The sequence below is a fragment of the Apteryx rowi genome, unplaced genomic scaffold, assembly GCF_003343035.1.
Source record: "Apteryx rowi isolate R43461 unplaced genomic scaffold, aptRow1 scaffold_4, whole genome shotgun sequence".
Taxonomy (NCBI): domain Eukaryota; kingdom Metazoa; phylum Chordata; class Aves; order Apterygiformes; family Apterygidae; genus Apteryx; species Apteryx rowi.
Window position 1 is genome coordinate 602,788 of NW_020450529.1, and position 17,406 is coordinate 620,193.

General features: G+C 44.1%; 2 protein-coding genes across 6 annotated transcripts in view; both read right to left on the reverse strand.

Moving 5' to 3' along the window:
• The window catches only part of RHO (rhodopsin), a 6,945-nt gene extending 837 nt beyond the window's left edge, over positions 1-6,108 (reverse strand). Inside the window, exons 1-4 of the mRNA XM_026074997.1 lie at positions 1,951-6,108; positions 692-860; positions 418-583; positions 92-331 (exon numbers count right to left, since the gene is read on the reverse strand). Of these exons, the coding sequence (XP_025930782.1) occupies positions 92-331; positions 418-583; positions 692-860; positions 1,951-2,311 (936 nt within the window). The 5' untranslated portion in view covers positions 2,312-6,108. The remainder of the gene's footprint in view (positions 1-91; positions 332-417; positions 584-691; positions 861-1,950) is intronic.
• A 97-nt stretch (positions 6,109-6,205) lies between these two features.
• The window catches only part of IFT122 (intraflagellar transport 122), a 32,755-nt gene continuing 21,554 nt past the window's right edge, over positions 6,206-17,406 (reverse strand). For 2 of the 5 annotated variants that reach the window (XM_026074851.1, XM_026074848.1), the window contains 11 exons: positions 17,137-17,308; positions 15,896-15,998; positions 14,194-14,334; positions 13,100-13,197; positions 12,066-12,166; positions 10,743-10,908; positions 9,655-9,766; positions 9,134-9,262; positions 8,226-8,305; positions 7,390-7,554; positions 6,206-6,654 (listed from right to left, as the gene is read on the reverse strand). In XM_026074851.1, the coding sequence (XP_025930636.1) occupies positions 6,565-6,654; positions 7,390-7,554; positions 8,226-8,305; positions 9,134-9,262; positions 9,655-9,766; positions 10,743-10,908; positions 12,066-12,166; positions 13,100-13,197; positions 14,194-14,334; positions 15,896-15,998; positions 17,137-17,308 (1,357 nt within the window). In that variant the 3' untranslated portion in view covers positions 6,206-6,564. Of the gene's footprint in view, positions 6,655-7,389; positions 7,555-7,966; positions 8,095-8,225; positions 8,306-9,133; positions 9,263-9,654; positions 9,767-10,742; positions 10,909-12,065; positions 12,167-13,099; positions 13,198-14,193; positions 14,335-15,895; positions 15,999-17,136; positions 17,309-17,406 lie in introns of those variants that run through there. The other 3 variants (XM_026074849.1, XM_026074852.1, XR_003255000.1) reach the window with 2 other exon arrangements.

Here is a 17,406-nt window from a genome sequence, read left to right on the forward strand (position 1 = left end):
CCCCTCCCTCACCCCCCCCGGCCCGGGCGTGCTCGGGGCCGCTGCGCCGCGGGACGCCGCCGAGAAGAGCGGCGGGCGCCAAGCCCGTTACCTGCTTGTTCATGACGATGTAGATCACGGGGTTGTAGATGGAGGAGCTCTTGGCAAAGAAGGCCGGGAGGGTCATGAAGATGGGCCCGAAGTCGGAGCCCTGGTTGGTGAAGATGTAGAAGGCGACGCTGGCGTAGGGGAGCCAGCAGATGAGGAAGGCGATGACCATGATGACGACCATGCGGGTCACCTCCTTCTCCGCCTTCTGGGTGGTGGCAGACTCCTGCTGCTGCGCAGCAGCCTGCGGGGACAGGGCGGCGGTGATGCACGGCCGCAGCCCTGTGAACGGGGCGACCCCCGGCCCCCCCGCCGCGGGTGGGCACCCACCTCCTTGACGGTGCAGACCAGGTTGCCGTAGCAGAAGAAGATGACCATCATCGGGATCGTGAAGTGAACCACGAACATGTAGATGACAAAGGATTCGTTGTTGACCTCCGGCTTCAGGGTGTAGTAGTCGACCCCGCAGGAGCACTGCATGCCCTCGGGGATGTACCTGCGAGGGGCACAGCCAGGAGGTCGGCGCCGGCGCGGGCAACCCGCCGGAGAGCCGCGGCACTCGGCCGGGCCCCGCCGCCCCCGCTGGACGCGGCACGCGCCGTACCTGGACCAGCCGAAGAGCGGGGGAGCCGCGCACGCCAGCGCCATGACCCAGGTTAGTGCAAGGCCCATGAGGGCATGGTTCTCCCCAAAGCGGAAGTTGCTCATGGGCTTGCAGACCACGACGTATCTTTCAATGGCCAGGACGACCAGTGACCAGAGGGAAATTTCACCTGCATGAGGGAAGATGAGATGAGGGCACAGGCACCTCAAGAGGCAGGAGGGGAAATACATGCTGACGCCAACATGAGGCCTCCTTGGACTGCCCTTCCTAAGGAAGACCCGTAGCAGCAGGCGAATCTCAGCCAAGAATCGAGGAAAGATAAATGAGCAAAGCCGGAGCGCAGATGCGATAGGAAGGCATGAGAACTCACCTCCTCGCTACACCAGTGACCCCCCCCCCCCCCGGTAGTAACCCCTTTGCCTCTGCGCTTTGAGATCTGTGGCTGAATCCTACCGCTCGTCCGAGGCGAGTCCCTCCCGTCGGGACGCCGGCACCTGGAGGCTGCCGGGTCCCGCTGCGGGAGGCGGCAAGTGCCGACCATCCCAGATGCCCGCTCGCCGCCTGCAGCTGCCCGGGAGGCTCATGCAACAAGGACCACGGGGGCCTTTTCTTCTCCCGTAAGGACAGCGATAACAAGGTCACTGCCCAAACCGCGGCAGGATTTTTCTTCCTGCCTGCTCACCCTCCTTGGCAGGTTCTGGCCACTACAGACCCAGCAACCCGGCTGCCTCGCGCGCGGCTGGCGGCTGAACCGCGCGGTGGCGGGCGTTTTTAGACATGCGGTTTCTGTTTATCATCCATTTTCTCCAAAGCCTGGCTGGCACGGGCAGGAGAGACGGCGCTGTTAGCCTGCGCCACCGCGCGTCGCGTCACACGGACCAACAGAAATGACCCCGCGAAACGGGAAGAGCAAATTTGTCATCGCTTAAGTTAGAAAGCAAGCCCAAAAGACGTGCAAAATCCGACGAGTGAGAAATCTGCTACTGGTCACTTTTCATTGCTAAACTGTTGCTCTCAGGATACTCAGCAGGTGGGTACCAAAATGGGGTCCAAAAAAAAAGCCATTTAATTTGTCACCTTGTTCACCTCCCACCCTGAAAGACTGTAACTGCCTCAGCCCAAATCAGCAGCAGACCCGGCACCTTCCGGACACCACGTTTTTCCAAGGGCTTCTGGGTTTCCTGCCCCCCCTTCTCCCTCTCCCGAAATCTAGGGTAGCTCCTGGCAGAAGAAAACTTTGGCGTGTTTGGAGAACTCACCGCCCAGGGTAGCGAAGAAGCCTTCGAGGTTGCAGCCCGTTTCTCCAAAGACAAAGTACCCGTGCATCGACGTGTACATGGTGGTCGTGAAGCCACCGAAGACCATGAAGAGGTTGGCCACCGCCAGGTTCAGCAGGATGTAGTTGAGCGGCGTCCGGAGCTTCTTGTGCTGGACGGTGACGTAGAGCGTGAGGAAGTTGATGGGGAAGCCCAGCAGGATGAGCATGAACATGTAGGCGGCCAGCGCCGAGAACTTCCAGGGCTCAGCCAGGTAGTACTGGGGGTACTCGAAGGGGCTCCGCACCACCCCGGTCTTGTTGGACATGGGCACGTAGAAATTTTGGCCTTCCGTCCCGTTCATGGCTGCGGCTCGCGAGGCGTCTTTGGGTCCCGCTCAGCTGTTCTTTGCGGCCTCGCGCCGCTCTCGGCTGTGCCGTAGCCCGAGCAGAAGGGGCTCCGGAGCGCCGGCCGCTGCGTGACGCCCTTTATAACGTGCCCTTGCGGGTAAGCTCGAGGCGCTGGCTCAGCTCGATTAGGGCTTACGGAGTTATTAATCATAATCATCCGGGGTAATTGGCTTTCCCGGGGGGTATCGAGGTGACACCTGTTGCTGGCCCGCGCTGTTGCTGCTGGAGCCGGCGGCGCGCGGTCGCGCGTAGGGGCCCTGCTCCGCCATGGGGCTGGCATGCCTCAGTTTCCCCGTGGCGGGTCGGGGGGGATGCGCTTGCTTCACGGCCCTGAGGGGGGGGGCAAAGCGCGCCCGAGCCGTCGCGCGGCCCCCCCCRGCTGCGCTCAGAGCGCTCGCCCGTGGGCGGGAGCTCGTCCCTGTCCCTGGCTAGGAGGGACGGGGGCTGCCGGGAGGGAGCAGCCGCTCCCGGGGGGCTCCCGGCGGGCTCCCGGCAGCTCCAGCCCCTCTGCCACGCGCTCTCAGCCCCCCGCTTTCTCCTGCCACAACACTTGATGGGGGGGGGGCAACAGCACAGTGAAACAGGGGCCCTGCTGGCAGGTTTCTGGTTGTATCACCTCCTCTCTGCCTGGCTTTATTCGTGATTTGGGTCATGCCCGTTACATGGGCAGCATCCAACAAATAACCTAGTGCAGCTGCCCTGGACAGACACCCTTCTTCGTTGGTGCTACGGGGCCGGGTGGACGGGGCAGCGCTGCGCTGAAGCGGGCGGCTGGCTTCCTCTTCTGGAAGGCAGAAGTCTGCGGCCTCCAAGAGCTGCTCTGAAACCTTGCAGAAGCGTCGCGTGCAACACAGGTAGGCAGTCACAGCTGCAGGGAAGCCGCTCTTGGAGCCTCCCCTATCCTCCCTCTCTGCCTCCAACTGTGCTTGAAACGTTCTTCACACCAGCCAGCAACCGAGTTAGACTTTATCTGGTTTTAATTTGTCGGAGACGACGGGACAGCGTGTACAGCAGCGCGCGCGCAACGAAGCCAGCCACCGAGGCTCTCTTCTGCAGAAGGCGATTGCTTATGATTCACATCGCCATGACTAATCTCCTTGGCTCCAAAGCTATTTCTCCCTCCTCTCTTCTCTTTTTCTACCCACTTTTTGTTACTCTTCTCAATAGCAGTCAGTAACATTCTAGTTAGTGGGCAAATAGCAGCCAGCTTCCCCACAAAAGCGAGGTGAGGATGGTCTGCTCTGCTTTTGGGTAGGGCACCAAGGCCGAGACAGGGCCTGAGCAGCTCCACACCAATTGCTTTCTGGCTGCAGCCAGGGTGCCGAGCTGAACTCCTCTCCCAACCAGGAACAGAGGAGCAGGCAATGGTGAATGCCTCAGGCAACACAGAAGGATGTGCCAGACCAGCTGGAGTTCACAGCTTGAGATGAGCAAAAGCTCACGTCCCATTGGCTTTAATAAACTTGCTTCAGTCCTGGCCTAGTTTTTAAAATCGGTGTTCCCTCTGGGTTAGGATAACACATGCAAAACTGCTTAAAGAAGAAAAAGTACAAAGCTGTGTATTCTCTTTTAAGAGGAGATGAAGCAGGGAAAGCTTCACGCTAAGTGGGGAATCTCTTCTGGAAGCGTCTGTAGACCTAAGCGCAGGTACCACAGACAAAGAATGGCTTGACCGCCCACAGTCCCAGAAGGGCCACAGTCCCTCCGGCCATCCATAAAGGTCTTCCTTCATGGTAATGTGCAGATACCATGTCCTCACACATACTCTGCTCACACTGAAAGTCCCTCTCAATTAACTTTTCACATGTATTGCCAAGGCCACAGCAGGGCCACTATCTAATTCCAAATGCAGCTGTTCATACTTGTACCTGGGCATAGAAGAAGGATTAAAGCTTTATCTTCCAGATACACAAATATGCTGCATTAAGCTTTGATGTAATAAGCCACTGCTGAGGTTAGCAACTGTTGTCCAGAGCTCAGAGCCTGACGTGCGTCATTGTTGGAGTACAGCAGTAGCAAAGGCAAGCAGTAATGAGGTGGAAGCACAGGACGAACTGAAGAAAACAATCGGTGAAACCACTCACAACAGCCTCAAATAAAAGCTCCATGGTGGTACTTCTCGTACATTCAGGGACTTCTTATCACAAAGTTACCCAAGAGTTTCAATGGCACAAGGTATTCTGGAACTACACCGTCTTTAAAATTCACATGATGTGTAGAGTATATTTCTGCCTGGAAAAGCCCAATAAGCTTCTCAAACCTAGTTCATATTCACAGAAAAAATATTGAAGAAAAGAAAACGTTCCTGTCTTGATCCATTTTGTCTCTGTGTCACTGTAAACCCTATCTATTTATTTTTACAGTTTTTCATTCCTGCTGGCTTTCCAAAGCCAGGACAGTTCTGGGAGAATGAGCTGAATTTCTATTTTGGCTCACACATCAAACAGAATTGTTTATCAATGTCAATCGCAGAGTCTTTATTGCAAACAGTGATATATGAGTCAGAAAGCAGACGAGTGGTAATTAGAACAGAATGTTTTTAAAGTTGTAAATTAAGCAAATTTGATCAGAAATCATTGAAGGACTCAGAAATCCTGTCATGCCATTTTGGAGCATCACTTTTGAGAACAACTCAAGCAGACAGAGACATCACTTCACATGAGAAGTGCCACGGTTTATGTGGTAGCTGTTTTGGCAGCACCCAGCAACCTCAGCCAACAGTTTAAGACAGAAAAAAAATACCATTTCCCACTGAAAACAAAGAGAGGCTTGCAACAGGATGTCATAACAACAATAAATTTGTGGTTACATGGGCACAATATATACTGGATTAGTCTAACGATCTATCATTTCTCAATTGAAATCCATCCCACCTGGTTACCTGCACTAATTCTCATGTTGTCTGACACCTACTCAGTGATCACTCCCAGGAAAGTTCAATCATCCAGGAGAATTTTGATCAAGTGGCTGCATCGTTAAAATACCCTCAGTTTTGATACTCAGTTGGCAAAATTAGAGGGGGGGGTGGGAAGCAAGAGGCTGAACTGGAAGGAAGATCCATCACCTCCCCTCTCACCTCTTTTGCTTCCCATGGCTCTGGGTTGCAACAAAGCTGGTGCTCAAATACTCCTTTAAGTATGTCACCTCTGCTGACGAGCACTGTGGTCCATGGATCTGCACTACTTTGGCCAGGCTTGAGTGCCCACACCACAGAGGTACACTCAGATCACAAGAGCCACATGAGAGCTTCATATCAGACAAGATGCTAGGATTCCTGGGAAGCATCCCATGATTTTAGTACTACAGCAAGTTACATCATTTATGACTTTCTTTTCAGCAGACCATGAAGAACTCTCCTACCTTGGCACAGAAGAACTACTGTTGGAAAGCACTGGCAGACTATCAGCCCTCAGATGCTTTAGTCTTCATGCCTGGTAACCTGGCATAATTTACAAATATGCAAATATATTTAGCTTAGTCCATTAGGTCAATGGCTTTTCTCTTACTAGCAGTAAACGTACTAAAAATCAAATGTTACTAGGACTACATAAGTGGCAGTGGACTGATGAGGTATCTATGTCTGGGTATCTTGGTTTACATGAAACATGTATTTAAATGCACAACCTGCCATTTTGGATTTTAATGTGTTAAGTCTACACAGGTTAGAAACTTGCCTTTGACTCCCAACTCTGTATGGCTTTGGGAGATAGTCCTTGATGCCAAAAACAGTGCAACTCTTAAGATCTCTCTTTAAGAGCTCTTAACCCTAATGCAGTTCTTCCTTAGATGACACAGAAAGGAAATAAAAGCTCAGAAGAATTATACCAAGTTTCCTGAGAAACAAACAGTAATGAAAAATAGCCCCATTTATTTGAAATTCTGTTAATAACAAGTACATATTAAAGACCAAATCCAGCCCTAACACAAGTTGGAGTAAAAACAATGATTACTTCAGGATTGAACTTGACCCTAAAAACATTCTTGTAAAGTCTATGGCACTTCAGCTGCTTGCCTGGGAAACGCAGAGGACATTCATAAACAGACATTTTCCTTTAAAAAAATAGTTAAATTTCTTCAACTCAGTTGCATTATGTACAAAATGGAATAAGATGACTTAACTAGTTGTTAGGAAAACACTAAGAATCTAACAAGCGTATTGCCAAGCCAATACCAAAGTCTCTAAGTTGAGGTATAAAATTGTTTGTCTTCATTGATTTGACTCGTCTATTCTCCTTCGACAGAATGGACAACAATTATGCTGAAGTACTAGAAGCTCATAGTCTTCTGAGTGAAACATCTGTGAATTAGAAACAGATTTAGAGACAAGTTACCCTGTGACAAGCTCAAAGAAAATGCAAACCACCTCTTTTCCAGGTCACAGATATTCTGAGGCTACTACTACAAGAGAATTGGCCCTCTTATTTTCAATTGTTTGTAAGCGCTACAACCTGGAATAGAGCAGCAAATATTTCACAGACCACTGTCCATGTTGCAGAAGAGGCATAAACCGATTATTTTTGCAGAAGGAAGGACAAAAATTAGATGGTTCCTGTGTAACCAAATGTAACTAGATTCCGATATTTCAGAAAGTCATTTCTGAGAGGTGAAGGAGAGATAGAGGGACTGAACCACAGGCCAGCGTTGTTTACTGACTGATTTCCCCTGCTAGACCAGGTTGAAAGTCAGAGGGGCAGCACAAACGGAATAAATACAAATCAGTATTTCTGTCATTCTTCTGAGGTCTGCTCGAGTGGCTCTGACTCTTGCTATCAGTGCAACTTCACAAAGTATTCCTTACAATCCTTACAATTCCTTACAATCTCAGCTACCTCCAACTTTTCAGAAGGCAGCTGTTCCTCTGTATGTCTCACAGCTTACCTTTTTTTTTTTTTTGGTTACTTGCCTTCTCCCTCTTTACATCATTCAGAAATTTAGTGAATACATTTTAAAGTTTGCGATAACAAGGCTTTGAATTGTTTTAACTAATTTCTCTCTCTCTTTTTTTTTTAAAGCCTCCCCATGAAAACATTACCTGAAAACATGATGGACACATGGTAATGGAGGCATCCGGTAGCAGGGAACGGTAGTACTGCCACCGTAATGGCTTTGGCCAGCGTTTAATCAGGACGTCCCTCCGGCTCATTGACTGGAGAACAGCACGATTCACAACCACTGGAACAAATTCTGACCCTCCTTGCTGCAGGAGAACAGATTTGAAAAGAATTAGTTACCAATGGCAAAGTCCTTTGAGGATTAACAAGATTTTTGTAAAAAGCTAGTACAATTCAGTAAAAAAAAATAAAAAATAAAAATAATAAAAAAATAATATAGAATTGGCCCGAGTCTGGTCCCACCAAAGTCACTGGCAGTTTTATCAGCACCTTCAGTGGAAGCAGCAGTCAGCCACATCTCTAACTTGTTTTCACTGAGCTTCAATTATTCATGTTAACACAATTCCTTGTAACTAACTACCATGCCTACAGGCATTTATTAAAACTTCATAGTAATGACTGTTTTACAGTTAGACTGCCCAGACATAGAAACACCCAAGGGGACAGACCTGTTGCACCATGATACCACCTTGTTCCAGAGCATTTACTTTAAGATACCTGTTTTTTTTCAGGTTTTCCTAGCAGACCAGCCACTTTAAGAGAAGAGTTGTCTGGTAAATTTCATTTTTTCCTCAAGTTCCATCTCCCTCTTCCAGGCCCTTGTTTTGCATCTTTCTTGTGGTGGTCTGCATAGCACATTCACACCAGGTGGGTGCAGTGTAGTTTGTAAGTCAAAATTTTCTATTGATTTCTATGAGTGGAAGGAAAAAAAAAAACAACACACACACTGGAAAAGACAGACATATAAGGCTCGCACCTCAAAGCTCAGTTTTGCTGTAAAGGGATCATCATCTTCAGTAATATCTGTGTCGTCATCAAGTCTCAAACTCTGTGCATCTAGATGCACTTCTTAAGGAAGAATAATTCCCACAAAATTAACTCGTCACGGTAACACTTACAGAATAAATATGAAAGCGTACTAGAGGAACGGGTATCCTTATTGCTCCAGAGGGTCAGAGTACTGTCAAATTGCTACAGCACCTAGATTATTATAGAAACTACTAGAGAAAGGGTTGCACTGATTCACAGTGACCAGGGAACCACACCATAGCAGCTGCTGTAGAACAGCAAAACGGACCACAATCAAGTGTGATATCAGCTCTGCCTTCTCCTCCTGTCTCCCCCTCAACAGGTTGCAAGCACCAAATGAAGAAACTTTTTTAAATTACATTTTGAGCAGTTTTGGTCAGAGATCATGTTTTCTCGTGCACTACTCTGCACTTAGCATAACAATGCCTAGGCTCTGGATGCCAAAACATCACAAAATAGATTCCAACAGGAATGGTTACGGAGAAAGTCCATGCCGGTTTCTCTTGGCTAGGAAGAAGGCAGCCTCTAAAGCAGGCACGTGAGTGGAAGCAAATAATACACTTCAAATTCTCCCATTCTTTATAGAAAACAGAAAAGTTACAACAGAATAGTTAAAGTATGTCATACCATTGTCAAGAAAAAATATTTGGCATGGTTAAAAAACAATCTTCCTGAAGAAAAAGCTTTACAAGAATATTAGGTTTAGTTAAAAGACCACTCTGGTTATTATAGTAACTTTAAAAGGAAACACAATGTAGTCCTATGCAAATTGGTCATAAGACCAAAAAAAATTTAAACCTAAGAAAAAAAAATATTTTTTAAGAGACTAGAAACAATTTTGATTCAAAAGGATACTGTCACTCATCATCTCTTGCCATTTATTTGCTCTTTTATTCAACCTTGGAGCTTCAAGATCAATGAGAGCTACAGCTTCTTCATCTGTGATGCCATCTTCCAAATAGAACTCAACCAGATGCAGGACTTCTAAAGGGGCGTAAAAAGCAAGATGCAGTTGACCTGCAAGAACTCAAAAAAGGCCTACTAGAAAATACCATGCATTTAAAGAAGTGAACATCCTCAGGCTTCTGTAATGGTGTTCTGTCCACACGTTCTCATGAATCAAGTTAAATAAATAAATAACCCTCCACTTCTCCAAGGATGGTATCTATGTTAATGAAACACTGCTGCTGCAATCTTGCAATGAAACCCAACTATTCATGTGACAAGAAGCAGCACAAGTCAAATTTAACAACATTAAAACTAAAGATCTGTTTGTCCAAATAACGTTGCCGAGGGAACAAAGTACCAACCTATTCTTTTCAGTTAACATGTTTATCTACTCGAAAAGCACAACCAAATGTGATATTCCAACGCACCGTAAGAGGAAGCAGAGAAGACGAAAGGTTGTCTGCAGTTAATGCAGACATTCCCCAAATTATTTAGCAAAGGGTTGTTGGTAGAGCACCTGTAACACAAGGGCACAAGCTCCTGCAAAGACACATACAGAGCACAGTAATCGCAAACAGATCAGCACATCCTAAACTCTTTGGTTCTAATTAAATATGGGCTCCTCAGGTTTACACCACTGATATTACATCAGCCCTAACCTAGAGAAATATTGCTGTGAAATAAGACTTTTTAACATCTGAAAATGTTTTTTTAATAAAACAGCAAGTTTTCACATTAAAAATAGCTGTCTTCACCACCCTAACAATGAAATTTTCACCTTGCTTTGGCTGTAACAGAAGCAGAATTCTGTATCAAATACATAGTGCCAAAAGAAGGTGAGGAGAAGGTTACTGAAGCAAATTTTTTTGCTCAAAGATTTGGTCAAATGCAAGTCCTCAGATTAATTCATCTCTGTTCTTTTCAAGAGCACAGTTATTTTAGGCAGTTCTTAAGACTGTGTTTCTATTATTTCAGGTGGCCAGGTGCATGTTCATTTGCACAATACAATTTATTTTTAGTGAGTACTCCACCAGACATGGTTTTACAGAGCACTGCAGAAAGTCAGGCTTCAGTTAAAGAAGAAAAGGTGTTGAAATAAAACTTAAGGAAGAAAGGTCATTCAGGGGATAGGGGGAGGAGGGAAGGAGCACTAGTAGCTGGGACAAATGAAAGTGACCTCCAGCCGGAGACAGACACAAAGACTGTGGAGTAATTGCAAGTGGATCAGAGAGGGAAAGGCCTGAAGGAATTAATAGGCAGAGAGGAAGGTAGATGCAAGACAGGAGAGGGAGGATAGGAGTTACCCACAGAGAAAGGACTGATTTTAATTTGTTCTCAGGAGCAAGAGGAAGTCTGACCTGAAGAACAGCAATAAAAGGGCTTTGTTTCCTGAAGAAATGTAATCATATCACAGACCTGTGCATAATGTATTTCAGACTTCTTTGTGCATTTGGCAATACAGACTCTTGGATTAAGCCACATATTAATGATTAACATGAAAGACATTACAACTTACTTCACTGTCATGGAATGGCTTGGACCGGATTGTCAGGCTGCCCAGCTCAATTGATTTCTGGAACCTAGCTGGGATCTGGAGTCCCTGCAACTTGTCATAGGCATGACGAGCTAGTTTATATGCACCAAGAGCTTTGCTCTGTTTTGCCAGAGCAAATAACGTATTGCTATAATTAAATTAAGGAATAAACATACATATGGCATTTAAGAAAAACCACAATGCTTTTTTTAATCAGAGAAGTTGTTCAATGAAGCATATCCAACACTGGTGCTTTAAACAGGCCTTAACTAAAGAAATCTGTTTACATAACTCTATTTAAATAAACAAATGTGGAAGGACTGTCAAAATGTCTGTGGCTGATTATTAGCGGGGTAAGGAATTGCCCCCACATTAATACTGCTTTGGTTAAATATTCTGACTCCTTTTACATACTTTGATTAATTTTTACAGTGAATGCCTTTTTTCCCAGCCAATAAAAAAAAAAAAAATCTTAGAATACCAGCAACCCACTGACACCTACTGAATACATACGATCTCCTTGGAAAGAACTCAACATATGCCCTGTGTCATCGATGAAGAGTTGTCCTTCCCTTTCATTGGTGTGTAACAGTAAGCACTGTTTAGAAAGTTACCGATCACATGGCACCTTATGAAAGACTACACATTTATAAGTGAGAAAGTTATTGAAAGGAAAGTAAGCATCCTATACAAAACCATAAATGAAGTGAAAACAAGAGAATCAGGCCTCCCTGGCATCCACTGACCCCTCTTGTTATCTTCAACACACACAGATGCATTTCCACAGGGCTCATATAGACCTTCCATGAAGTACTTCCAAAAGATGCAACATGTGCTAACAAAGCTGTGCAAACACGTTGGCCTGATAGACGCTACACAGCTACACCAGCCTTATCTGAAGCAAAAGCTCCTATTTTTTTCCCCTCCTGTCTCAGTTCAGTCTCCTTGCAACAACACTGTCAAGATTCAGAGCCAACACCCTGTTTTAGCAAACGGTATCTTAGAACTTGCTTCTGTGACAAAGGTGATACACCAGACTGGGTGGGTGGTGTTGAGAATTACGTGTTAGCTGATTTGTGCAGCTCTCTAAGCCTACGCAAAAACGGCTAGCGCAGTTAAACACACAATGGTTTGAAGGTGCTGATTATTACCTTAGGGACAAAAGTCAGTTTTCGTTAACTTTAACCAACAGCTGAAACCAAATATGTCCTACAGTAGATCTTTGCATTGTGGATCAATATCAGTTACTCTTTTCATGTATCTCAGAAGATAACTTCTAGATTCTGTACTGCTTTGGAAGGATACACTTTTGAGATCCCCAGAGGAGTCTCTTTGGTTAAGCTGTGAAGCAGAAACCTGGAAATATTGAAGAGTGTTTCAGGCAAGTGGAAACTGAAAGGCTCCTCCTGCAGTATGAAAAATATAGATATATGTTTCTAAGCTAGAGAAGCAACAGTTCACATCACTGAACATCACAGCACTAAGCATCTCAAGTACATCATTGTGTTTCTTTCATACAGTTGCAAAAACAAGAGGTGCTGGCAGGACACAGCAAATGGATTTTGCATGCCTTTATCACCAAAGCTCATGCCTGCTACATACAGACGAGAGAAAGGGATCCATGTAGTTAAAACAAATTTCTAACAGGCTGCTAGACACCAGGACAGACTGGCCAGGAAGGGTGTGGAGTCTCCACCACTGTAAGGTCTAAAAATAGTCTCACCAGCAAAGATCACCATAGCACAGAGTCTTCTTTTGGGCAAGGGCAGGGATCAAGGGTTCTCAAACTTTCTGCAAAGGATATGAGGGCAAGAGTCCTATAATTGCTGGAAGCGGCAGGAGCTCCCCACTCATGACTGCATATCATTTTGAAGTAGCTTACGTGCATCACTGCTGACACATGTACTACATTATGGGAATCCCTAAATTCAGGGGCTTTCTTCTGTTCAAACCTGTCTTCCACAATTAAACAAAAAATCCTGCCACAGCTGGTATAGGACTAGAGGCCCAGGTCACTGTGGAACCAATCCAATTTAGCTAGCAAAAAAGGCCTGGGATGGAAATTCAGCCATCGTCATATCCTCCACCCACACTGAGACAAGAAGCACAGATCTGCTGAGGTTCTCTCTGCACTGCAGTTTTTAGAAACTAAGACAACAGAAGTTCTAGCACAGTACAACAGAAGGCAAAGAAACAAATTAAGTTACTATACAGTACCACTGATCTACACTCAATATTTAATTGCCTGAAGAGTCATTAATTATTCCTAGTTATTTCTGGACTCCCTAAAGAAAAATGCTCATGAAGCATAAAAACAGCTTCTGAGGCAAGTATCTTACGGTGTATCTTTGAATAGAGTGATAGACGTGGTAAACTTCTGCCAAATGCTGGAAGTGATGAAATTTCTGTAACATTTCAGTCTTCTGTTGTTCATTCTCTGTGGGAGGTAAAGGCATTAGTCTAAGTCTCCAAGATACTCAACGGTAAGAAAAGAGTATGTTATGATTCTAGTGCCACAACTTCCAAAAGACTAATGTACCAGTCCAAGTATGTCCCATCTACCTGCGCAAGCCCCAGTTACACAGTCTTGCCATTTTTGTGAGCAAGTTTCTGCTTTAGAATAAGCATGTTAAAATGCAGAATGGTTAAGGCAATGGTTTTAACATAGCCAGAGGCTATAGCTTAGTTAAAGGTAGAAAATAATAGCCATCCATCACTGGAAATGTCTGCCATAACTTTAGCGTCTACAGATAAAATGAGTTCTGAAACATTTGTTTCATAAATATTAAATACACTACTGAACAATTTGGAACAATTTGCATCTCTGTACAATACCTGAGGGACAATAAATCAGCACTATTGTGCATGGCTAAACTAAAAAAAGTGCTTACAGTACCAGGCAAAAGGCAGTATTACAATCTTTTGTATTTATTATTACTAAATTACACCTCCTAACCACTGGCTCCACCTCTCTCCCAGTGAAATACATTTAGAAGACAAGATAATAGCTAATGAACTATCAGTTTCCTCTTTGTTACAGAAATAATTTATGAACTATCTCCCCAATCCACGTTCCAATACTAGATGCATCTTACACTTCCAGATCATGTTTTATTTACTAGTACTTTAACCCTCCAATCACTTCTCTAGTTCAAGTGTGTTGAGAGAAGGTACATGAGGATATGTGGCCCCAGGAGACATGAATTTGATTGTAGCCAGATTTCAAAATGAGGCCTACACATGCTGATGATGTTGGTTTGTTCATTTGTTTTAATAAACACATGGGAAAACCAGGGGGACTACAAAAATAGCACAGTTACGCACAGCATAAAAACAACAGAAAAGTAGTTGCAATTATGCTACTGCAATTCAGTAACTGTCTGTCTACATGCGCAAGAAGGTAACAAACGTGAACTTGCTTTCAGTTACTTACCCTGGGCTATATCTAAACACTGCATGGAGAGCATCCAGTAATAATAGGCTGCATCATTAAATCGGCTTTCTACAACAGCATTGTGAGTTAGCTGCTCCAGCACTCTTACAGCTTCGCTTTGCCTGCCAGCCTTGTGGAATGCTACAAAGAAGGCCAAAACAAAGGATTTTTACAGTGTGATTATATCAATTAACTGAAACTAATGTTTTTAAATTAAGAACAATCTATTCAGACAATATCAAACAGTCTATTCAGGGCAGGATGAAAAGGGATTATACACTGGTATTTTTCTCCTTGAAAGCAGCGATGCTAATGGAACATGAGAAGCAGCTGTAGGTATTTTGTGGCTTTTGCACTGTCTCGGTGGGGGGGGGTTCCTGAGGCAGAAACATTACTGCAGCAGATAGATGTTGTACAAAGCTGGTCACTTTTTTAAAAGCTAGAAAATAGCAAAAATACAGTCCTGATTAGATCTCTGTACAAACAATGGCAACTCTGAACACTGCAATATCATACCTGCATTCAAAACTACTATAAGGTAAGGTCTGAAGCTAGCTCTCTGGTTTGTAATGCTGAGTTTTTAAAATATTAGAGCATTTACTATATCCTATCATTTATTAACAGCATGTCTTTAACTGATGCTCAGAAACCAATGTAAAGTTAAATCTGAATTCCCACTTGGTAAATACGCATTTGACAAGCAGTCTGCATACGGCGTATAAAGGAAAATAAAATAAAATAGAATAAAAAATAGACAGTACGATTGCCTCCTGACACCAGCTAGCTCAGTTATAACCAAATTCTCACACAACTACACAATGATCTCTAGCTCACCCAACAGCACCGAGCTGTGCAAAACAAACTTGGACCTGGGAACAGTATACCTATATTCACGCTGTCCTATGTGCAAACTACTAAGCTGCCCTAAAACCAGATGCTCGCAGGTTTGGTGTAGAGACACACAAAATAGTTTTGTACAGACATAGCTCATGTCTGGCATGCTTACTGGCTTGGCCGTTATAAGCAATTGCAGTTATACTCTTAGATCTGAGCGGGCTCTGGAAACAGCAGATGCAACCGTCACATGGAGCTGCACCTGAGAGAAATATCTGTACTGGGAATGTGCTGGCTCTGCATGGAGTTTGCTTCAACCTCTCCACAACCCTGGAACAGTTTATGAATAAAATTGGGAAGTCTGTCCACATGATCGAAAGTTGATGGTCCTCCTTATAGATAATTTCATGGGACTAACAAAATCCACAAAAAATTCTTAAACAAAGGTGAAAATTTTACTTGTATAAACTCGACGTTACCTAAATACAAGGGAAAATGTGCTTTCCACTCAGGTTGGTAAGGTGCCTGCTAAATTTTGAATCCTATTGTGACGAAAATATTAGTAAAAAACAGTTCATATAACATGCCAAGTAGCTGTTGCCACGTGTCATACTCAGATATGCAATGGGACAGAAAATCTGAAATTATATTTAGCCAGCATAATTTTTATTAAATCTACCATATTTTCTTATCAAGCAAGGAGACCTCCATATACTCTCTTAACACTGGCATGAAAATACATATTCTATTTATTTCTTTTTGCATCTCACAGATTCAAAACTCTGCAGGGCAGAGACTGCATATTCTGTATTGGAGAAGTACTGAGCACATTCAAGTGTACAGTGATCTCCAGCAGGTGCACTCTTACCTTTTTGTGCTTCTTCAAATCTATCGTTCTCTGCTAGCCACTGAGCATAAGGGACATAGACATCATCTTTGAATTCAGGATGCTTTTCAGTCAATGCAAAGGCCTGAAGTACAGAATAAATATGTTTCTAGAATACTGCACCGTTTAAACAGTTAAAGGATTTAGCGTATTCCATGGGATTAATCCTTTAAGGCCTAAATAAATTCACAATAAAAATACATAAGCAGAATAAAGATTGTAATTCATATTTTCTTCAACAAATATGAAACTAATGTCTTAAAATGATAAGCAATCAACAACAAAAGAAAAAAGCTAAGCCTAGTAACAGCCAAGTTTCTGAATCAGAGAAACCTGAAAGTGATTATCTAGGCAATTTAGTGGATTTCACAGCAAGAGACAAAAAATATTTTTTCTAAACCTATTGCCTAAAGAAATTGAAGTAACACTATAAATGCAGTCTAGATTAGCTTCCTGCACTCACTACCTAGCCAATGAAGGACTAAATCTACAGTTTTCTGAAGCACCCACATAACTTGAGGTGGGGGAGTCTCAACTCCAGTGACACTTTGAATATGTTATCTTAAGAGACTACACTCAGCAAAAATTTAACATGAAGAAAAAAGAACAAAACTAACAGTGACCCCATCTGTGAAATGGGGTACTGGCAGACCCACGCGTACAGAAAAAAAGTGAAGTGAAGCAAGCAGAGCTTTGCCTAATCATAAGCCCAAATCCAATTATAGAGAGGAGTCCATGCTAACACAACACACATTCATCAGATCTAAATTGTGCATAGGGTATTCTCACTCAGGCAGCTTATCCAAATTATAAAAATCATGCAGTTCATAACAAGTTCCCATGATATTATTTATTGTTTCTTATGGGCTAGAAGCATCCCATCAATTTTCATAGGCACCAGGCAACCGTAACTCAGGAGGAAATACACATGCTCAGAAGCGAGACCAAGGCATATTCAAACAGGAAACTTAAAAACAAACAAAAAACCAAAAAAACCCCACCAAACATAATGAACTTAAGCACTCTGAATCAGATTCCAGAGAAGCCTCTCTCCCTGCCTCTCCATTCACTACAGGAGGAGCATGGGCAGATTACCTTCACTAGACCTCAAAATCTTGACTAGAAGTAGTGGAAGAGCCAAACATTTGTCTCCCCTTCTTGCAACCACAGACAATAATTAGTAGCAATTTTAAACACAGGTTTGGAACCAAAGGCATGCTTACTTCTTCCCAGCGATGAGTCTCCACGTGGAGATGGATCAACGCTTTCAGGTCACCAACCTTCAGGTAGGTTTCTGCTGCATAGCCAGGGTTATCAAGTTTCTTAAAATAGAAGGCACATTTTGACAAAGGCTCACGCTCAGCTTTATCCAGTTTTCGAGCAATTTCAATTAACCTAGATACACACACACAAAAGATGTTTTAGGTTCTGCCTTTTTGCTTTTCCTTTTGCTTAATTATTGTAACAACTTTTCACTTTTAAAGTTATTATTT